Source organism: Cannabis sativa, chromosome 4 (genome assembly GCF_029168945.1).
Source record: "Cannabis sativa cultivar Pink pepper isolate KNU-18-1 chromosome 4, ASM2916894v1, whole genome shotgun sequence".
Classification (NCBI taxonomy): Eukaryota; Viridiplantae; Streptophyta; class Magnoliopsida; order Rosales; family Cannabaceae; genus Cannabis; species Cannabis sativa.
The window spans coordinates 55,177,373-55,201,689 of NC_083604.1; the positions used below are offsets into that span (position 1 = coordinate 55,177,373).

Consider the following 24,317-nt stretch of genomic DNA (forward strand, 5'->3'; position numbering starts at 1 on the left):
GATCGGCATAGCTTTTCTGACGACTCTGAGCAACCTTAAGTCTTTCTTGGATTCCCTTAATCTTTTCAGTGGTACTAGTGATAATTTGGGGTCCAATAGTGACATGCTCATCTGGTTCTGCCCAACACAATGGTGCTCTGCATGGTCTCCCATATAAGGCCTCATAAGGAGCCATGCCTATACTAGCTTGGTAGTTGTTGTTGTATGTGAATTCCACCAGTGACAAGTGTTTGTTGGAAATTATTTTACCAGGATCTTAGATCTACTCACAAGTATGTTGATTAACACCCTAAATATGAACTTCTAAAACGATTATAAATTAAACACATATAAAGTATGAGAAACCTTACATCAGGTGCAGTGGAATAAAATGTCTCCTCCCGTTCAGATCTAACCCTTGTATCCTTTCTGTCGCAGAGTATTATCAAGATCTGAACCTGGATCTCTTTCTCTCCTTTCTTTAGTGTTCAATCTCCTTCTTGTTGAATGTCTTTCTTCACGATCTTCCTCACTATGATTGAGGTATCACTTGTTGTGTGTGGGCACTACTCTATCACTAAGAGGTTCGAAATTATTCAAGGAAGAAGAAGAGGGTGAAGGTGGCGGCTAGGTTTAGAAAGAGAAGGCTCAGGTTTTTCTCTGAAGGAAACAAGATGTGAAAGTGTATATTTCCTGAAGCCTTCACTATCTATTTATAGCATAACCACATAGGGTTAGGCTTGAATTATTTGGCATTAAAATAATGAAAATATCAGATGATATTTCTTATAAAAGTGGTCAGCCAAGGCTATATGGATTTGGGCCTCACTTTTGCAAATTTTGCAGTTTTATCAATTCTGCATCTTACTTTCTCAAAAATGCCAATTTTCAAATTCAACCATTTAAATGCCAATTCTAACTATTTAATAACTATAAATAATTATTAAAAAATATTGTCATTTATCATATTTATTAATTGAACCATACAAAGTATCTTAATTAACAAATATGCCCTAAAAACTCTTTCTTTACAATTTCGCCCCTAGTGAAAAATTCCCAAAGAGACAGTCTAACTAATTTGAGAATTATAATTGATTAATCAAAAAAAATTAAATGAGTCCTACAAGTAATATTGTCTCAACTAGTGGGGGGACCATGGGTCTATATAATCGAGCTTCAATAAGCAGATCAAGAATTTATAACCTAAATTCACTGACTTACTAATTCTTCGTTGAATCCACGCATAGAATTTACAATTGCACTCTCAGTATATAGAACGCTCTATATGTTCCACCATATAGACACGTCATTAGTTATCCATTGTTATAATCCTAATTTGATCAATGATCCTCTATATGAATGATCTATACTGTAAAGGGATTAGATTACCGTGACACCCTACAATGTATTTTATCCTTAAAACACTTAACCCCGTATAAATGATATTTCAGCAATGTGAAATGAGTACTCCACCATTTATTTTCGTTTGGTCAAGCTCGAAGGAAATCATCCTTTACTTTCTATTCGCTACATAGAAGCTATAGATTCCATATTTATGTTAGCGGTCCCACTCAATTGCACTACCGTGTTCCCTAAATGTATGTATCACCCTGACCCAAAAGTAGGCTTAACTTACAAATCAAAGAACACGAATAACACTCTTGAGATTGAGCCTAATCTTATCAGGATTTAGATCATTTGATCTAGGATCAACTAGGCGATATTGACTTGAATAGATATTACGGTAAGTTTGATTAAATCTACGTCAAAGTTCAATATCGGTCCCTTCTGATGGATACTCCATGCACTTAACCTAAGCTTTAGTTTAACCAATGCTCTGGAAAGAACATAGCATTATACCAAATGCAAGTAAACTCTGTTGTAGATTATCATATCAGTAAAACCCTGTGTCTGATAAATCTAGGAATCTTTATTCATATAGTCATGTTTACTTTCCAATGTGTTGACAACACAATAAACATGATAAAGTATGTGAAAAGGGTTTCAGATGAATGTATAAATCAAATAGACAAGCAATTGATAACATGAACCAAAACATATACAAATGAATGAAAAATACTTCTGTTTCTTTATTGATGTTAAATAAAATGGATTACATTGAAATGGAGTTTTATTTAGGGCATAAAACCCAACAAACTCCCACTTGCACTAATATAAAACTAATCAGTACATATCAATTAATCCTAAATTCTGACGATGCTTTTCAAATGCAGTTACGGCCCAGACTTTGGTGAAAGGATCTGCTAAGTTGTCTTCTGTGTCCACTTTCTCAACCAGTACATCCACTCTTGCCACATATTCTCTGATGATGTGATACTTCCTTTCTATGTGTTTGCTTCTCTTGTGGCTTCGAGGTTCCTTACTATTGGCTATTGCTCCATTATTATCACAAACTACGACACCGATACTGGTGAAGAACTTTCTTAGCCAGACAAGCTCTTTAGCAGCTTCCGCTGCAGCTATGTATTCTGCTTCCATCGTAGAGTTCGATATCGCTGTTTGTTTAGCACTTCTCCAAACCACCGCTCCACCCCCAAGAGTAAACACCATCCTAGATGTCGATTTCCTGTGTTCAAGACATGCCTGAAAATTTGAATCAGTATAGCCTATGGGATTTAAAGCACCACCCTTGTAGACTAATACAAGATTTCTTGTACTCTTTAAGTATTTCAGCATATACTTAACTGCATTCCAATGTTCCTGTCCTGGATTTGATTGATACCTGCTCACGATTCCAACTGCATAGCAGATGTCAGGTCTAGTGCATAACATTGCATACATTAGACTTCCAACTGCAGAAGCATAAGGAATTTTTGCCATGACGTCTATCTATTGAGGATAAGTAGGAGACTGTTCCTTAGATAGACGAATACCATATCTAGAAGGCATGTTCGCCCCATTGGTGTTGTTCATGGAGAATCTCTCTAAAACTTTGTCAATATAGGTTGTTTGAGAGAGAGCAAGAGATCTGTTCTTTCGGTTTCTGATAATCTGAATACCAAGAACATAGGCTGGCTCACCCAAATCTTTCATATCGAATTGAGTGTTAAGCCATTCCTTGATGTTAGTCATTTTCTTGATATTGTTTCCAATAATCAAAATGTCGTCAACATAAAGGACCAAGAATACTACTACTTGGTCTTCCTTGAGTTGGTAAACACAAGGTTCAACTTCATTCTGAAGAAAGCCGTAGGTCTTGATGATTTCATCAAACTTTTTGTTCCATGAGCGAGAAGCTTGCTTAAGTCCATAGATAGACTTATTTAATTTGCAAACTTTCTTTTCCTGCCCTGGAAGAACATAACCTTTTGGTTGCTCCATATAGATGGTTTCTTCAAGTACCCCATTAAGGAAGGCATTCTTGACATCCATTTGCCAGATTTCTTAACCATAAGGGGCAGCTATGGAAAGAAGAATTCGGATGGATTTGAGCATGGCAACAGGACTAAAAGTTTCCTCATAGTCCACACCTTCTCTTTGGGTATAACCCTTGGCTATAAGTCTAGCTTTAAAAGTTTCGACTTCGCCTCCAGCGCCTCTTTTCTTCTTGTAAACCCACTTACATCCGATTGGATGATAGTCATCAGGTGCGTCTATATATTCCCAGACTTTGTTCTTTTTCATGGAATCCATTTCTGAATCCATGCCGGCTGACCATCGTTTCCGTTGCAGACTAGCCATTGCCTGTTTATAGGTTAATGGGTCGTCATCAATACCATCACCAACGACCATATTGATTTCACCATCCAAGCCATAACGAGCTGGTTTTGTGAAAACCCTCCCACTACGACGAGGAGCGGTGATCTTCTGAACAGGAACTTTGGTAGTAGTTTTGTCAGTTGGTTCGACTGAGGGAGTGGGATTATCCTCTTCTTGAGTGGAAGAGGACGGAAAAATGGAAGGAGTTATATCTGAAAGTATTTCCTCTAATACAACTTTACTTTTCGGTTTGTTGTCTTTAATATAGTTTTCTTCAAGAAAAGTAGCATTTGTAGAAACAAACACTTTGTTATCCTTGTGACTATAAAATAGTCCACCACTAGTCTCTTTAGAATTTCCGAAAAACATGAAAACTTCAGTTCGTGATTCAAGTTTGCCTTCTTTCTTTCTCAAGACATGAGCTGGGCACCCCCAAATTCTATAGTGGTGTAAACTAGGTGTACGACCATTCCATAGTTCGACGGGTGTCTTAGGGACTGCTTTAGATGGAACAACATTTAAAATGTCATTTCCCATCTGTATAGCATATCCCCAGAAGGACGTAGACAGAGTTGAATAACTCGGCATAGACCTAACCATTTCCAAAAGAGTGCGATTTCTTCTTTCTACAACTCCATTTTGCTGGGGAGTGCCTGGGGCAGTGTATTGGGATTCAATTCCAAGTTCAATTAAATGATCTTTGAACTGCATATCCATATATTCTTTACCCCTATCAGTTCGCAAGATCTTTAATGTTTTACCTAATTGGTTTTGAGCCAAAGCATGAAATTCTTGAATCTTTTCAAATGTTTCAGATTTCTTTTGGATTAGGTAAGGAAAACTATATCTAGAGTAATCGTCAATGAAAGTGACAAAATACTCATAACCACCTCGGGCTTTGACATTCAGGGGTTCGCAAACATCTGAATGTACTAACCTTAGGGGTTGTTTGGCACGCTCTCCCTTTGCAGAGAAAGAACGTTTGGTCATTTTTCCTTCTAGGCAGGACTCGCATACTGGCAATTCACCTAAGACGACATTTTTCAATGGACCGTCTTTGGTTAGCCTTTTGAGTCTATCAAAGCCTATATGACCTAAACGTAAATGTCATAGATAAGTTTGATCATCATTATCAATCTCTTTTCATTTAAGGTTTCTAGGTTTAGCTACATTGAAAAGTTCACTACTTAGTGAGATTTGTGTATTTGGTCTTAAAACATCAAGCCTTTGTTCCATGGGAGCAACACATATATGAAATCCATTACGAGAAATGGAACAATAAGAACTCAAAAAATTCAGTATATAAGATTGTGTTTGCAAAAATGAGACACTAATCAAGTTTCTACTAAAGTTTAAAATAAATAAAACATTTTCTAAAATTAAAAATCTTTGTTGAAACTTAATGCGGCTTTTCCTCTAGCTTTGACCGACACTAACTCGCCATTCCCAACTTTAAGCGTTAACTCTTCAGGAAGCAGATTTTCCCAAGTTTCAAGCAGCTGCAATGAAGAACACACATGGTTAGTAGACCCAGAATCAACAATCCAAGTGGATTTGTCGTTCTCTAAAACACATGATTCAAAGACAAAAGCATTACCTTCGTTTGAATGGTTTAGAAGTCGGGGACATCGTTCTTCTTGATGTCCCTTTTCATTACAATTCGAACATAGAAGATTATGTCTGGTAATTGTACTTGAAGAAGCAGCTTTGCTAGAGCTTTCATGCTTAATTCTTTTCCTCTGATTAAGATTTGCAAACCCAAGAGGTCCCATTGCAATCAGATTCCGTTCATGAGCTCGTAATTCTGCTTCGAGCTTGTTCATGTCGGAGGAGTTAAAATTGTTGATCATGTAAGATACAACAAATCCATTATACTATGGAGGAAGACTATTAAGAATGAATTGTACCCATTGTTCTTTTGATAAATCAATTCCTAGTAGATTTGCCTTTTGGAACTTCAGATTCATCATCAACAGGTGCGAGTTTATGCAACTACCAGGATGCATTTTCACACTGTAGAGTTCTTTTGCTAAGATATTAACTAGGAGTGGATCGGGGTGAGGATTATTCATATTGGCACTACAATACATCAATAAAACAGAAGTAAGGTTTTGGTTCAAATAAATTCATACACAATTTCAGAAAATGACAAATAATCACACATGTTATAAAAATACTAAATCTAACATAGTTTATTTTCTAAGGTTTTCAACAAACTGATACAGTGTCCTGTTTAGGCGAGAGTCAAAGCATCATTTATTGAATAGAGTTGTCAATTTATCTAAAATGATAATCATTCTAGCAACCTTTTATTCGATCAAGATTGGAATTCAACGTTGTCCCGTTTAGGCGAGAGTCAAGGCAATTCTATCTTATGAGCTTCCACCATTGTTTCATATTTTGTAAGTCAAATACAGTCGCCACCATTAGGGTGATCCATACCATATAAACACTTACAAAGCTAATTATCTTTCGAGATTAAACGGTGCTAACTTGCTAATGAACGTTCCTCCATTAGGGAGGATTACTCACTAAAACAAAAGCTATGTAAAACCAACAATGGAGATCGAATGTCTTTTGATTAAAGCTCATTATTTTAAAATATGTATTTTATTTAATCATTTATTCCGTATTATAATAATGAAAAATTACAAATTAAAGTTGGTTTAAATAAAAAAAACAACTTTAATTAAATTTCAATTATTATTTAAATTCGAAAAATAAATTCAAAAATAATGGAACAAATTTGAAAATATTGTGTTTGAGTTGTTTAGAAGAATCTAAAAAATCAACTTAAATATCTTCCAAATTAAATTTAATTAAATATAAAATTAAGTTGTAACCACTTAATTTGAAAATATTCCATTTTAAGTTAATATTTGAAAAAAATATCAACTTAAAAAATATCTAAAGAATCTTAATAACCAATTCCTAAAATTCCTCAACTTAATTTTGAAATTTGGAATTCAAAAGATATTCAGATTTAAGTTGATTAGTTAGAAATAACTAATTTTCAACTTAAATAGGAATATTTAATGAAATAATTTAAATTAAGCTTGAGAAAGAATCTAGTTGGTTATAATTCTATATTTAATTAAATACAAGAAAATACATATAGTTTAGCTTAGAATATAATTCATTAAACTATGTTTTTCTTAAATTAATTTCAAAATAAATGAAATTAATTATGTTCCTAATCAATTTTATTAGGTTAAACTAATTTAATTAACCTATAGTACAGTTATTCAAATCAGGCAAATGAGCCTTCACAATTGGGGTAGTTCATGTGAGGGGGAGCTGGGTTCAGTATGTCGTACCCACTTCTATTGGCTCCCAACTCTCACACAAGGCCGAAAAGAGAGGAATTTAACCTTAAAATGAACAACTGTTATTAATTGAATAGGCCCAAAAACTAAATGGGCATAAATAAAATCTATCAAAAACTATGATATTTTATTTAGCAACAACAACCTATATGCATCTATAACAAAATTAAACATATAGGCTCACACAGGCACACATTTGGATGGATCCTATCATGTTGCTAGGTCATACACAGATGAAACAAGATTGTAAAATTTACCTGTTACAAATTATTTACTTGACGTATTGACAATTGAACCATGGATTAAAATCAGATTATTGGATCTATCAACAAGTTAACCATGGAAATTTAGATCAAGCAATAATAGGTTTTATAAAACTTACATACAAGCTAAAACACATACTCCTGCAACAAGATGAATTGGATAGTTGGATGTAGGAATTATTTAATTTTAAATAATAATTTTCGAAAATAATTAAACAAAAAAAATTTCAGTTTTTATTAAAATAAAATAATAAAAAAAATTAAAATTAAACCTACAATTTTTGAAAAAATAGGTTTCAACTAACCTAAATATCATTTCAAAAATAATTGCTAACCACCTTTTAAAATTTTAAAATTATTTTATAAATTAAATATAAAATAAAAATAAATAAATATTTTTCAGATTTTCTAATTTAATTTAGATAAAAAATAACAAAATTTAAAAGTTAGCAAAATATCTTACTTCTATTTAAAATTACATGATTATAGTAATCTTATTTTAAATTTAAATAAGGTCAAATAATTTAAAAAAAAAACTTAATTTAAAAAATATTTAATATCTGACCTTTAAATTTAAATAATAAGATAAAATAATCAAATTTAAAAATAAGATATAAAATCAAGCAAAAAGATAGATTTTTACTTGTTTTCAAATTCAAATTACACTAATATCTAAAATTTAAATTTAAAAAATTCAAATTAATTTATTTCTGATATTAGATTTGAAAATTGAAAAGTAAAAATCAAAATACAAAACTTCACGAAAAATTGGAAGTTAATTCCATGAAATAGCATGAAAATCGAAGAAAAACGAAAAAATTCCAAGTGGTATGGACAGTATGTGTTGCATACTGTCCACACGCACATGCAGCCAGGCGTGACCGACGTCCCTCGGCGCAGGAGGGTGCATGCAGCCTCTTCCGCACGCGCATGGGATGTTTTCAGACAGCCACCCATGTCTGACCGAGGTAGCTCGGTCGAGCTAGTTGTCTGCGCTCGTGTGGTCGAGGGTATCACCCTCATCCGCGCACGTGAATGGGTTGCACGACCCTGATATTTTTCCAATCTTCAAAAACTCATAACTAATTCAACTAAAATCGAAATTGAGTTCTGTAAAAAAGTAAATTGCTTAATTTTTCTCAAATTATCCAATAAAAATAATTCCAGAAATAGATATTCAATATTTTTCACAAAAACTCACAAACCTCAATCAATCATCACAAAACAACATGATACCATCCAAATAACAAACAAATCGTTTTAAGTCCAAATTTCTTGCAAGAAAATCAATTACCATGGCTCTGAGGCCAGTTGTTGGAAATTATTTTACCAGGATCTTAGATCTACTCACAAGTATGTTGATTAACACCCTAAATATGAACTTCTAAAACGATTATAAATTAAACACATGTAAAGTATGAGAAACCTTACATCAGGTGCAGCGGAATGAAATGTCTCCTCCCGTTCAGATCTAACCCTTGTATCCTTTCTGTCGCAGAGTATTATCAAGATCTGAACATGGATCTCTTTCTCTCCTTTCTTTAGTGTTGAATCTCCTTCTTGTTGAATGTCTTTCTTCACGATCTTCCTCACTATGATTGATGTATCACTTGTTGTCTGTGGGCATTACTCTATCACTAAGAGGTTTAAAATTATTTAAGGAAGAAGAAGAGGGTGAAGGTGGCGGCTAGGTTTAGAAAGAGAAGGCTCAGGTTTTTCTCTGAAGGAAACAAGATGTGAAAGTGTATATTTCCTGAAGCCTTCACTATCTATTTATAGCATACCACATAGGGTTAGGCTTGAATTATTTGGAATTAAAATAATGAAAATATCAGATGATATTTCTTATAAAAGTGGCCGGCCAAGGCTATATGGATTTGGGCCTCACTTTTGAAAATTTTGCAGTTTTATCAATTCTGCATCTTACTTTCTCAAAAATGCCAATTTTCAAATTCAACCATTTAAATGTCAATTCTAACTATTTAATAACTATAAATAATTATTCAAAAATATTGTCATTTATCATATTTATTAATTGAATTATACAAAGTATCTTAATTAACAAATATGCCCTAAAAACTCTTTCTTTACAATTTCGCCCTTACTTAGTGAAAAATTCACAAAGAGACATAGTCTAATTAATTTGAGAATTATAATTGATTAATCAAAAACAATTAAATGGGTCTTACAAGTAATATTGTCTCAACTAGTGGGGGGACCATGGGTCTATATAACCGAGTTTCAATAAGCAGATCAAGAATTTATAACCTAAATTCACTGACTTATTAATTCTTCGTTGAATCCACGCATAGAACTTAGAATTGCACTCTCAGTATATAGAACGCTCTATATGTTCCACCATATAGATACGTCATTAGTTATCCATTGTTATAATCCAAATTTGATCAATGACCCTCTATATGAATGATCTACACTGTAAAGGGATTAGATTACCGTGACACCCTACAATGTATTTTATCCTTAAAACACTTAACCCCGTATAAATGATATTTCAGCTATGTGAAATGAGTACTCCACCATTTATTTTCGTTTGGTCAAGCTCGAAGGAAATTATCCTTTACTTTCTATTCGCCAGATAGAAGCTATAGATTCCATATTTATGTTAGCGCTCCCACTCATTTGCACTACCGTGTTCCTAAAATGTACGTATCACCCTGACCCAAAAGTAGGCTTAACTAACAAATCAAAGAACACGAATAACACTCTTGAGATTGAGCCTAATCATATAAAGATTTAGAACATTTGATCTAGGATCAAGTAGGCGATATTGACTTGAATAGATATTTTTTTTTTGATAAATCAGCAAGTGTATTATTGATCCACAACACTTTTGTACAATCATTTACAAGAAAAGAGCATCTTTATGTTAAAGACCTCATGATCAATCTCTATCTTTTTACAATGAATGAAACCAATCTCTATCTTTTGGACCAATTTTCTTTGGCAAAAACAATTCTATTCTATGTTTTACATTTTGTTTAACTCTTTGTACAATTCCATCTTGACCTTCTATATGATTATTCCATATTTGGTCATTTCGGGAATGCCAAATGGAATAGACTAAATGGGCAGCAGCTGCTGCAAGAACATTCTTTCTAAACTTGCTGATTTTTGCCTTGTGTATCCACTTGAGAAGCTGCTGTAAGTTGCTGGAACGAGCTCCCCACGACAGCCACTCTTTGACATGTTGTAGACAGCCTTCTGAGAATGGACACCTGAAAAAAAAAAGGTGGTCATGTGTCTCGGGTAGCAGCAGCGAGCACAGGCTGCAGCTCGGGTCATCTAGCATCTGAAAACGCTGCAATCTATCCTTGGTTCGGAGGCGATTCTGCACAGCCAACAACAAAATAAAGCTGTGCTTTGGTGTGTTGAAATGACCCCAAACCTCATTGCTCCATGTGACTCTACTCCGTGTTGGAATGATCAACTCATAGCCATCTGAAATCTTGTATTTCTGTTGGACAAACTGTTGCACATCTGTGTTTTCTTTGAGTTAATTCTTGGCTGCCACTATTTGCTTCCAATACCAACTCTCTTGATTTGTTGCTTGGTAATCCCACCAATTTCCATCTTTCGTATAAACTGTATGTACTCATTTGACCCAAAGATTATCTTCCTTGTTCGCAACAGCCCACACATACTTAAAGAGCGCTGCTGTGTTCCATTCAGTTATTCTTTTAATGCCCGTGCCTCCTGCAATCTTTGATTGACAAACATTTTCCCAAGCTACTAAACCAGCTCCCTGCATCATATATTGACCCTTCCAAAGAAAAGATCTACATATAGATTCAATCTCATCTATTACCTTCTTTCGAAGCTTGAGAATCTGGCACAAATAGGAGGGTATAGCTGTAAGCACTGAATTGATGAGGACAGCCCTACCGGCAAAAGAGAGGTGTCTAGTGCTCCATGATCTGATTCTTGCTGTCATTTTCTCTGATACAATTGCGCATTCCTGTTTCGAAATCCTTTTATGGAAAATAGGAATGCCAAGATATCTGAACGGAGTTTGTTGTTGTGAGAAACCTGATGCCTCCAGGACTCTGGTGACATCTGATTCTATCACATTGCAGCAATAGATTACAGATTTTTCTTTGTTAGGTTGTAGCCCTGAGGTAGCTGAGAAGAGTTTCAATCCTTGTAGCATAAGGATGATGCTCTTATAATCACCTTTACAAAAAAGTAGCACATCATCTACAAAACTTAGGTGATTGAGCTTTAGGGTGTCACATCGCTCATGAAAAGAGAAATCTGCTTTATTCCCAACTTTCTTCAAAATGCGAGTCAAATATTCCATGCCAATGACAAATAAAAGAGGAGAAAGGGGATCACCTTGTCGTAATCATCTCTTAGATTCAAAGAACCCGTGAAGGGATCCATTTAAAAAAGAGAGAATTTTGGAGTTCTGACACAGTTCATTACAAGAGAAATGAACTTTTCAGGAAAAAGTAGCCCCCTTAGCACCTCCTCAATGAAGTTTCATTCTACCGTGTCATAAGCCTTTTGTAAATCAAGTTTGATCATGCAATTCGACTTTGTTGAGTTCCTTCAATAATGTCTCACCAGATCTTGACATATCATGATGTTGTGGGCAATGAATCTCCCTTTGACAAAACCTCCCTGATTTTGAGCAACAATATCAGGAATAATATCTTTGAGTCTGGAGCATAGAACTCTAGTGGCCACTTTATAGATTACATTGCAGTAGGCAATCGGTCTGAAGTCACTTGGAGAATTGGGACATTTCACCTTAGGGATAATAGTGAGAGTTGTGGAGTTTATCTCTTTGAGGATTTTGCCTGAATGCAAGAAGGATCTCACAGCTTCACATATATCATTGCCAATCAATTCCCAATTGTCTTGAAAGAAAAAATTGGAGAAGCCATCTGGTCCGGGAGCTTTAGTGCCAGGTATAGCAAACATGGCCTTCTTTATTTCTTCATTAGTAACAGGAGCCGACAGAGTTACCCTTTCTTGCATCGTTACTGTGGGTCCATTCTTGATCACATGGTCTAATACTTCCCTTCTATTGACCATTCTGGTGCCTAACAGTTTCTTGTAGTAAGCAAGAAAAACCTCATTGATCTTTGTTGGCTCATCTACTCGGTTCCCTTGCGGATCCACAATGGAAAGAATTCTGTTTTGGTTGATTCTAGCTTTGAGGCTTGCATGGGAAATGGCCGTATTATCATCCCCATCTCTAACCCAAGTAGTCTTTGCTTTATGCTGAAGGAATTGCTGATAGTTCTTGTGTGCTTGAGAAAAAATGCTTCATGCTGCTGATTCCTTTTGTTGAAGTTCCTGGTTTAGAGGGTCCAAAGATAACTGGTTTTGGCAATTATCCAAAACAGATACTGCTTTGATGACTGTCGATTGCAAATCATTATACCCCTCTTGATTTATCTTCTTAAAGGCCGGCTTCAATGCTTTAAGCTTAGCCACCACCTGGTACATTTTCGTACCTGATACCTTCTGCTGCCAAATATGCTGCAATCGGCTAGAGTATTCAGGGTGAGATATCCACATTTTGAAATAGCTAAAGGGCTTTCTCCCATTGACAGCAAGATGGTGAAAAATCACTAGAGCTGAAGAATGATCAAAGGCACCTTCGTTTAGGAAAATGGCTTCAGCTCCCGGATATGTTTCCATCCATTTACAATTGGCCATTACCCTATCAAGTTTAGAGTAGATGCGGTCATCCTCCTGTTGGTTATTACACCAAGTAAAGAATTTACCACTGCTTTTGATATCTTCCAGTTGACACTGTGAAACACAATCTTTAAAAGAATGAGAAGTGAGAGTCTTCACCCGACTTCCAATCCTTTCTTCTTGCTCCAAAACATCATTGAAATCACCCATCACTACCCAAGGGTCTTGAGTAGAAATAGCTTTTAGATCCTGCCATAAAATCATTCTACCTTCTTCATCACTAAAAGCATAAACAAAAGTAACAAGAAAACTCATACCATCTAAAGTAGAGACTTGAAGATGTATTAATTGACTTGTACATTTGATTATATTGATGCTGAAGGTATTTGGATTCCACGCAACTGCCATTCTCCCTCCTTTATGCCATGCTATATTACTAGTAAAGCACCATCCATTAAAAACATGAGAGTACAAGGAACCAAGTTTTGGAGCCTTGACTCTTGTCTCAAGGAGACCAACAAGCCCAACATTTTGATTATGAATCAATTGCTTGATCAAATTTTGTTTGTGATGGTTGTTGGCTCCCCGGACATTCCAAGCTAATATTCTATCCATTTGGATAGGGAGGCACTCCCCCTCCTCTTGTCTTATCTCGAGTTGCTGCTAGCATTCCTATGCCCTCATTTTCTTTAGATTCTGGTTCCTGTAAGAGAATAAAAGTATTCCTGGTGCTGGTGCTATCGGCCGTTGCAGTACCATGAACTTTCAGACCCTTGTGAACTTGTTTAAATCCATCATTATCCTCAAGTACCACTGGTTTCTTTCCCTTGTGACTTCCAGCAGCTGTAACAGGATGATTCACACCAGAATTAGTGTTTAAATTCACACAAGAATTAGTTCCTGCTGTTGCACAACCATCTGTATCAGCCCCAGACCTCACCTCAATATCCTCTTTCGATTCACCCTTAACCCACTACTGTTTATGAGCAGATGGTTTCCTCCTACATTCATCAGTGCTATGTCCCAACCCATTCCAATTCTTGCAAATGATTGGTTTCCATTCGTATTTAATCCCAACTGATGTAATATAGCCATGCTCATCTTCAAACGCAATAGACGATGGTAGTTCTTGTTCCATAGAAACTTCAACAAGTATTCTAGGGAAAGTGAATTTTTGCCTCATTTTAGTGACTTCATCTACCATTATAGGCTCTCCAATCTGCCCTATAATCTTGAACAAAGTGTTTTGGCCCCAATATTTCAGTTCCAAGTTTTCAATTTGAATCCAAATTGGAACCTTAAGAATATCCCCTTTTCTGAAATTAGTATTCGGATCCCATGCTTTCATTATTACCGGCCTCTTGTTGAAGAAAGTATAGCCTCCATTAAGAATGCTATCCCTTGTCTCAACTGAAGTGAATCTAATCAGAAAAATACCATATGAGAGGAGCCCAACCTTATCCACTTTCTCCTTCCATATTCTTCTAGAAAATACTTCAAGAACATCCAGTGGAGGGTTTGCACCCAACACATAACATACAATAGCAGAATTCCATTGTGACTTTAACAATTACTTTCTCATTATCAGGTTTCTGTTTCTCAGTCGAAACCTCCTGAAAAGAACTATCTAATGATCTAATAACAAAACCTGACCTAAGAATTGGGGGAACAGGGAAATTACCTTTCGAGACATCTCTGCTGCAACTATGGTTAGCTTCCAGGAAGTGAGCGAAGTCACTCCGAATGTCATCTTGCCTCTGCAATTCATGAAGCGAAGATCGTGGTGAAAGACCCTGAAGCTGTTCAAAATCTGGCTCGTGTTTATCGTCTTCTTCGTCAGTGAAATCGATGGGTTCAATTCCCAGAATTGCATCCATCGACTTGGTTTTCTTGACATCTCCAGATGAGGATGGACCTCGTTTCTTCACAGGTTTTTTATTCTTCGAAGTAGATGCTAGTTTTCCATGATTCTTGGACCTCATTTTTTGCCATGGCGCCAACTCGGGAGCTGCGAGAGCAAGAAACTATTCTTTGATTTTGACTTGAATAGATATTACGGTAAGTTTGATTAAATCTATGTCAAAGTTCAATGTCAGTCCCTTCCGATGCATACTCCATGCACCCAACCTAAGCTCTACTTTAACCAATGCTCTGGAAAAAACATAGCATTATACCAAATGCAAGTAAACTCTGTTGTAGATTATCATATCAGTAAAACCCCGTGTCTGATAAATCTAGGAATCTTTATTCACATAGTCATGTTTACTTTCCAATGTGTTGACAACACAATAAACAGGATCAAGTATGTGAAAAGGGTTTCAGATGAATTTATAAATCAAATAGACAAGCAATTGATAACATGAACCAAAACATACACAAATGAATGAAAAATACTTCTATTTCTTTATTGATGTTAAATAAAATGGATTACATTGAAATGGAGTTTTATTTAGGGCATAAAACCTAACAGTGTTCTCCCCAACTAGCTCTAAAATCCAAAACACAAGAGCAAAGCATGTCTTCCAAAGTCTGTATGGTCCTCTCTGACTGTCCACCTGTCTGTGGATGATGGGCAGTACTCAAGTAAAGTTCAGTCCCTAAGGCTTGTTATAAGGCCTTCCAAAACCTTGATGTAAATCCAGGATCTCTATCAGAAACAATGCTTGCAAGCACTCCATGTAGTCGAACTATATTGTCTACATAAAGTCGAGCTAGCCTAGTAAGCCTATAATCCTTCTAGATTGGAATAAAATGAGTGGACTTAGTCAAACGATCAAAAATAACCCAAAGAGCGTCATGCTTCAAAGGTGTCAATGGCATTCTAGTAACAAAGTCCACTGTAATCTTGTCCCACTTCCATTCTGGTATAGGCAAAGATTGAAGTAAACCTGAGGGTCTCTGATGCTCAGCCTTTACTTACTGACATACTATACACTTAGATACAAAGCTGGCCACATCTCTTTTCATACCTTCCCACCAATATTGTCTCTTTAAATCTTGGTACATCTTTGTACTTCAAGGATGTACAACAAATTTGGATCTATGGGCCTCAATCAAAATGGTCTCCCTAAGATCAGGGATATCCGCAACAACTAGTCTTCCCATTGTTGGGTTTTGTGCTCTAAATAAAACCCATTACAATCTGATTAGTTATCAATTTAGAATTTTGAAGTGATTTATATGTTAACATGTATTTTTCATGTTTATGGTTTAACATACATATTTAATATATGCACAAAATTAGTTAAGTCCACAACATATATTCATTCACAATTACAGTATTGTCAACACAGTGGAATGTGATTGTGATTATATGATTCAAAAGACTAAGTCCCTGTTCATCAGTGTTTTAGATTTACACTGATGTGATAATCAGCGATGAAGTATACTTACACTTGGAGTAAGTGTTATGTTCTTTCCAGGACATTAGTAAAGTATACTAGTTTCGAATGTATGGAGTATACATTGGACTGGACCGATATTGAACTTAGACAAGATATTATAAACTTACCGTTGTATCTTTCCAAGTCAATATTAGTAGTTGATCTTAGATTAAAAGAATCTAAATCCTGATATGCTTAGGCTCAATCTCAGGAGTGCTATTCATGTTCTTTGATTTATTAGTTAAGCCTACTTTTGGGTCAGGGTAATACGTATATTTTGGGAACATGATAGCATAACTGAGTGGGAGCGCTAAACATAAATATGGAATCTATAGCTTCTACTGGTGTATAAAAGTCAAGTGATGATTCCCTTCCAGCTTAGTTAAATAGAAGTAAATGGATGAGCTCTTGTTTCAGTGACTATATATTAGATCACTAAAACATCATTTACAGGTAACTAAGTGTTTTAAGGGGCAAAATACATTGAGGGGTGGAAACGGTAAATTTATCACATCTCGATGTAAATCATCTATATAGAGGATCTTTGATCACATTAAGATTATAACAATGGTTAAATGAGATAGCATATCTATATCGTGGAACATATAGTATGCTCTATATAAGTCTGAGAGTGCAATTCCAAGTTCTAAGAGTGGATTCAACAAAGAATTAATAAGTTAGGAATTTACTTGGTAAATTCGGTTCAACTTATTGGAATCTCAGCAATATAGATCCATGGTCCCCATTCTAGTTGAGACCATAATGCTTGTAAGACTCAATAATTGATTTATGATTAGTCAATTATAATTCTAAAAGTTAGACTATGTCTAATTTGTGAATTCTCACTATTTAGGGATGAAATCGTAAATAAAAGGGTTTCTAGGTTTATTTATTAAGAGATTTTATATGTCTAATTAATTATTATATTATATGAAAATATAATTTAATAATCTATTTTAGGCATTAAATAATTAGTTTTGGCATTTAAATGGTTAGAATTGGAAAAAGGACATTTTTGGGAAAATAGAAATAAAATTGTGGAAACTGCAAAACCCAAGTGAGGCCCAAGTCACACCATGGCCGGCCACTACTTTGTGTTTTCCAATTATTATTTTCAATTTTTAATTGCCAAGTGATTACTAATCTAAACCTAGCAGTTATCTATAATAGGAAAGTGGTGGATCACACCAAATAAGGCAGTTAATCAATTACTCAGTAAATGAGGAAACTGTTTATTTTGGAAAGTTGAGCTTCCCTTTTCCCTATATATAGCAGCCCTCCTCTCTTCCTCTTGCATGCCATAATACACGAAATACAGAGAGCAAAATAGAGAGAGAATTTTGAAATCCTTTGTGAGAGAGAAGTGCCCACACACAGCAAACAGTACCTCAATCATAGATTGGAAGACTTTGAAGGATCACATCCAACTGAAGGACATTCGGGCTCAGATCTTGATTATACTATACGAAAGAAAGGAATCAAGGGTTAGAGATCTGAGTGGAAGGAGACACATTATTCCGCTACACCCACTGTAAGGTTTCTTAACATTTTATGTGTTTTGTTTATCGTTTTAGAAGTTCATATTTAGGTTGTGAAATCAACATACTTGTGAGTATATCTAAGATCCTGGTAAAATAAATTCCAACACCCATATGGTATAGATGTTGGAAGTTATTTTACCAGGAACTTAGATCTACTCACAAGTATGTTGATTTAACAACCTAAATATGAACTTCTAAAACGATAGAAAATTAAACACATAAGAGTATCAGAAATCTTACATTGGGTGCAGCGGAATATATGTCTCCTCCCACTCAGATCTCTAACCCTTGATTCCTTTCTGTAGTAGAGTATAATCAAGATCTGAGCTCGATAGTCCTTCTTTGTTGTTTCTGAATTCTACACAGCCATCCTCACTATGATTGAGGTATTACTTGATGTGTGTGGGCACTACTCTAGCACTTATAGATTTCAAAACAGTGAAGGAATAGAGAGAGAGAGGGTGGCGGCTCAGAGAGAATTTTCAGAGAGAAAATTCTGTCAGTATAATGTTGTGTATCAGTTGTGTTGAAATCTGAAGCCTTTGCCTTCTATTTATAGAAGACCACCCAGGGCTATGATTGAATTAATTGACATTTAATATTGAAAAAATCAAAGGGAAAAGGGAACTTAAGTGGCCGGCCTAGGCATTGTGGAAACAAGGCTTGCCACTTTTCCAACTTTCCTTTTCCTACACAGATAGTTTCCTGTTTTGTCAAAAACTGCCAATTCCTTTGTTCAACCACATAAATGTCAAATCTAATTATTTAATAATTAAAATTAATTATCAAATAATATATTGTCATTTATTTTATTAATAATGAAACTAATTAAAGTTTCCTAATTAATAAATATGCCCTTCAAAATCTCTATTTACTGTTTTGCCCTTAATAAGTGATAAATTCTCAAATAGACACAGTCTATCTTGAGAATTTTAATAGATTAATTAAATCAATTAAATGAGTCTTACAAGTAATATTATCTCAACTAGTGGGGGGACCATGGGTCTATATATCCGAGCTTCCAATAAGCAGATCTAGAATTTACCACTTAAATTCACTGACTTATTAATTCTTCGTTGAATCCACACATAGAACTCAGAATTGCACTCTCAGTATATAGAATGCTCTATATGTTCCACCATATAGACACATCATTAGTTATCCATTGTTATAATCCTAGTGTGATCAATGATCCTCTATATGGATGATTTACACTGTAAAGGGACTAAATTACCGTAACACTCTACAATGTATTTTATCCTTAAAACACTTAACCCTATATAAATGATATTTCAACTAAGTGAAATGAGTACTCAATCATTTATCTCGTTTGGTTAAGCTCGAAGGAAATCACCCTTTGCTTACTATTCGCCAGATAGAAGCTATAGATTCCATATTTATGTTAGCGCTCCCACTCAATCGTACTACCGTGTTCCCAAAATGTATGTATTGCCCTGACCAAAAATTAGGCTTAACTAAAAAATCAAAGAGCACGAATAACACTCTTGAAATTGAGCCTAACCATATCAAGATTTTGATCATGTGTTCTAGGATCAACTTATGATATTGAATTGAATAGATATTTACGGTAAGTTTCAAAAATCTATTTCAAAGTTCAATATCGGTCCATTCCAATGCATACTCCATGCATCCAACCTGAGCTTTACTTTAACCTATGTTCTGGAAAGAACATAACATTTCTCCAAATGCAAGTAAACTCTGTTGTAGATTGTCATATCAGTAAAACCCAGTGTTTTGATAAATCTAGGAATACTTTATTCACATAGTCATGTTTACTTTCCACTGTGTTAACAACACAATAAACATGATCAAGTATGTGAAAAGGGATTTGGATGAATTTATAAATCAAATAGACAAACAATTGATTAAGTGAACCAAAACATACACAAATGAATGAAAAATACTTCTGTTACTTTATTGATATTGAATAATCTGGATTACATTGAAATAGAGTTTTATTTAGGGCATAAAACACAACAAACTCCCACTTGCACTAATATAAAACAATTCAATACATTTCAATTAATCCTAAATTCTGAAGGTGCTTTTCGAATGTAGTTATTGCCAAGACTTTGGTGAATGGATCAGCTAAGTTGTCCTGCGTGTCCACTTTCTCCACAAGTACATCCCCTCTTGCCACATATTCTCTGATAATATGATACTTTCTTTCTATATGCTTACTTCTCTTGTGGCTCCGAGGTTCCTTACTGTTCGCTATAGCTCCATTGTTATCACAAAGCAGGACGAAAGGCTTTTCCATTCCAGGAACTACACCAAGACTGGTGAAGAACTTCCTAAGCCAGACAACCTCTTAAGCTGCTTCAGCCGCAGCTATGTATTCCGCCTCCATGGTAGAATCTGAAATCGCAGTTTGTTTAGCACTTCTCCAAACCACTGCTCCACCCCCAAGAGTAAACACCATCCCTGATGTAGATTTCCTGTCTTCAAGACATCCCTGGAAATCTGAGTCTGTATAGCCTAAGGGATTTAAAGCACCACCCTTGTAGACTAATACATAATCTCTTGTACTCTTTAAGTATTTCAAAATATACTTAACAGCATTCCAATGTACCCGTCCTGGATTTGACTGATACCTGCTCACGATTCCAACTGCATAGCAGATGTCAGGTCTAGTGCATAGCATATCATACATTAGACTTCCAACTGCAGAAGCGTACGGAATTTTTGCCATGTCTTCTATCTCTTGAGGATCACTAGGACACTGTTCCTTAGATAGACGGATACCATGTCTAGAGGGCATATTTGCCCCATTGGTATTGGTCATGGAAAATCTCTCTAGAACTTTGTCAATGTAAGATGTTTGAGAGAGAGCAAGGGATCTGTTCTTCCGGTTTCTGATAATCTGAATACCGAGAACATAGGCTGCCTCACCCAAGTCTTTCATGTCGAATTGAGTGTCAAGCCATTCCTTGATGTGAGTCATTTTCTTGACATTGTTGCCAATGATCAAAATGTAATCAACATAAAGGACTAGGAATACTACTACTTGGTTTTCCTTGAGTTGGTAAACACAAGGTTCATCTTCATTCTGATGAAAGTCGTAGGTTTTGATGATCTCATCAAACCTTTTATTCCATGAGCGAGAAGCTTGCTTAAGTCCATATATGGACCTATTTAATTTGCAAACTTTATTCTCATGCCCAGGAAGAACATAACCTTCTGGTTGCTCCATATAGATGGTTTCTTCAAGAAGCCCATTAAGAAAGGCTGTCTTGACATCCATTTGCCAAATTTCATAATCTAAGGTGGCAGCTATGGAGAGAAGAATTCAGATGGATTTGAGCAAGGCAACCGGACTGAAAGTTTCCTCGTAGTCCACACTTTCTCTTTGGGTATAACCCTTGGCGACCAGTCTAGCTTTGAAAGTTTGGACTTCGCCTCCAGCACCTCTTTTCTTCTTGTAGACCCATTTACATCCAATTGGACGAAAATCATCAGGCGGTTCTACATATTCCCAGACTTTGTTCTTTTTCATGGAATCCATTTCTGAATCCATACCGGCTGACCATCGCTTCCGTTGCGGACTTGCCATTGCCTGTTTATAGGTTAATGGGTCGTCATCAATACCGTCACCAACGACCATATTGACTTCACCATCCAAGCCATAACGAGATGGTTTTGTAGAAACCCTCCCACTACGACGAGGAGCGGTGACCTTCTGAACAGGAGCTTCGGTAGTAGTTTTCTCAGTTGCTACAACTGAGGGAGTGGGATGTTCCTCTTCTTGAGTAGAAGAGGATGGTACATTTGAAGGAACAGTATCTGTGAGCATTTCCTCTAATACAACTGAGGGAGTGGTTTGTTGTCTTTCATATAGTTATCTTCAAGGAAAGTAGCATTTGTAGAAACAAACACTTTGTTATCCTTGTGACTATAGAATAGTCCACCGCTAGTCTCTTTAGAATTTTCGACAAACATGCAAACTTCAGTTCGTGATTCCAGTTTGCCTTCTTTCTTTCTCAAGACGTGAGCAGGGCACCCCCAAATCCTATAATGGCGTAAACTAGGTGTACGACCATTCCATAGTTCGACGGGTGTCTTAGGGACTGCTTTAGATGGTACAACATTTAAAATGTTGTTTGCCATTTGAATAGCATATCCCCAGAAGGACGTAGACAGAGTTGAATAACTCAGCATAGACCTAACCATTTCCAAGAGAGTGCGATTTCTTCTTTCTACAACTCCATTCTGCTGTGGAGTGCTTGGGGCAGTATATTGGGATTCAATTCCAAGTTCACTTAAATGATCTTTGAACTGCATATCCATATATTCTCCACCCCTATTAGTTCGCAAGATCTTTAATGTTTTACCTAATTGGTTTTTAGCCAAAGCATGAAATTCCTGAAACTTTTCAAACGTTTCAGATTTCTTTTGCATTAGGTAAGGAAAACTATATCGAGAGAAATCGTCAATGAAAGTGACGAAATACTCATAACCTCCTCTGGCTTTTACATTCAGCGGTCCCCAAACATCTGAATGCACTAACTCTAGGGGTTGTTTGGCACGCTCTCCCTTCGCAGAGAAAGAACGTTTGGTCATTTTTCCTTCTAGGCAAGACTCGTAAACTGGCAGTTCTCCTAAGACGACATTTTTCAATGGACCGTCTTTGGTTAGCCTATTGAGTCTATCAAAGCCTATATGACCTAAACGTAAATGCCATAGATAAGTTTGATCATCATTATCAATCTCTTTTCTCTTAAGGCTTCTAGGTTTAGCTACATTGGAAAGTTCAGTATTTAGTGAGATTTGAGTATCAGGTCTTAAAACATAAAGCCCTTGTTCCATGTTTGCAACACATATCTGAAATCCATTACGAGAAATTGAACAATTTGAACTCGAAAAATTCAATATATAAAATTATGTTTGTAAACATGAAACGCTGATCAAGTTTCTACTAAAATTAGGAATATATAAAACATTCTCTAAAAGTAAAAACTTCTTAGAATTAAACTTGATTCGGGTTGTTCCTCTTGCTTTAACTGATACCAACTCGCCATTTCCAACCTTAAGCTTTAACTCATCTGGGTGAAGATTCTCCCAAGTTTCAAGCAGTTGCAATGAAGAACATACATGGTTAGTAGATCCAGAATCAACAATCCAGGTGGATTTGTCGTTCTCTAAAACACATGATTCAACTACCAAAGCATCACCTTCGTTTGAATTGTCTAGAAGCTTGGGACATTGTTCTTCTTTGTGTCCCTTTCCATTACAATTCGCACATAGAACATGATGTCTGATAATTGTACTTGAAGAAGCAGCTTTGTTAGAGCCTTCATGCTTAATCTTCTTCCTCTGATTAAAGTTTGCAATACCAGGAGGTCCCATTGCAATCAGATTCCGCTCATGGGCCCTTAACTCAGTCTCGAGTTTGTCCATGTTGGAGGAGTGAGGATTGTTGAATAAGTAATATAGAACAAAACTATCATACTCCTGAGGAAGACTATTAAGTATGAGTCTTACCCATTGTTCCCTTAATAAATCAATTCCTAGTAGATTTGCCTTTTGGAATTTCAGATTCATCAACAATAGGTGCGAGTTAATGCAACTACCAGGATGCATTTTCACACTATTGAGTTCTTTTGCAAAGATACTAACTAGGAGTGGATCGGGATGAGGGTTATTCATATTGGCACTACAACATATCAATAAACAGAAGTAAGGTTTTGGTTCTATAAATTCATACACAGGTTCAGAAAACAAATAATCACATATGTTATAAAAATACTAAATCTAACATAGTTTATTTTCCAAGGTTTCCAAAGAACTGATACAGTGTCCCGTTTAGGCGAGAGTCAAAGCATCATCCATTGAATAGAGTTGTGAATTCAACTAAAATGTCAAATATTCTAGCAACCTTTTATTCGATCAAGATTGGAATTCAGCGTTCTCCCGTTTAGGCGAGAGTCAAGGCAATTCTATCTTATGAGCGTCTACCATTGTTTTGCACTCTTGTAAGTCTTATACAGTCGCCACCATTAGGGTGGTCATAAACCATATAAAAAACTTATAAGAATACTTATCTTTCGAGATTAAACGGCGCTAACTTGCTAATGAACGTTCCTCCATTAGGGAGGATTACTCACTAAAACAATAGCTATGTAAAACCAACAATGGAGATCGAATTTCTCTTGATTAAAGCTCATTATTTAAAAAAAAATATGTATTTTGTTTAATCATTTATATTCCATATCTCAATAATGAAATATTACAAATTAAATTAAAAACTTTAATTAAATTTCAAAAATGGAATAATTTTGAAAAATATCTTATTTAAGTTGTTTAGAAGAATCTAAATACCCAACTTAAATATTCTTCAATCAATGACTTAATTAAATATTATCAATTAAGTAGTAACCACTTAATTTAGAAGATATTCCATTTTTAAGTTCCCAT

At 35.6% G+C, this 24,317-nt stretch overlaps 1 protein-coding gene across 1 annotated transcript; it reads right to left on the reverse strand.

The window, feature by feature from the left end:
• Positions 1–12,580: 12,580 nt before the first annotated feature.
• LOC133037004 (uncharacterized) lies at positions 12,581–13,366 on the reverse strand. The gene has a single exon (XM_061113798.1). It carries the CDS (start codon positions 13,364–13,366, stop codon positions 12,581–12,583), a length of 786 nt encoding a protein of 261 aa, XP_060969781.1.
• Between the last annotated feature and the right edge of the window lie 10,951 nt (positions 13,367–24,317).

Bases quoted from the DNA above. Each gene is read 5' to 3' on its own strand.
- LOC133037004 (XM_061113798.1), bottom strand. From the start codon at position 13,366: ATGGCAGTTGCGTGGAATCCAAATACCTTCAGCATCAATATAATCAAA.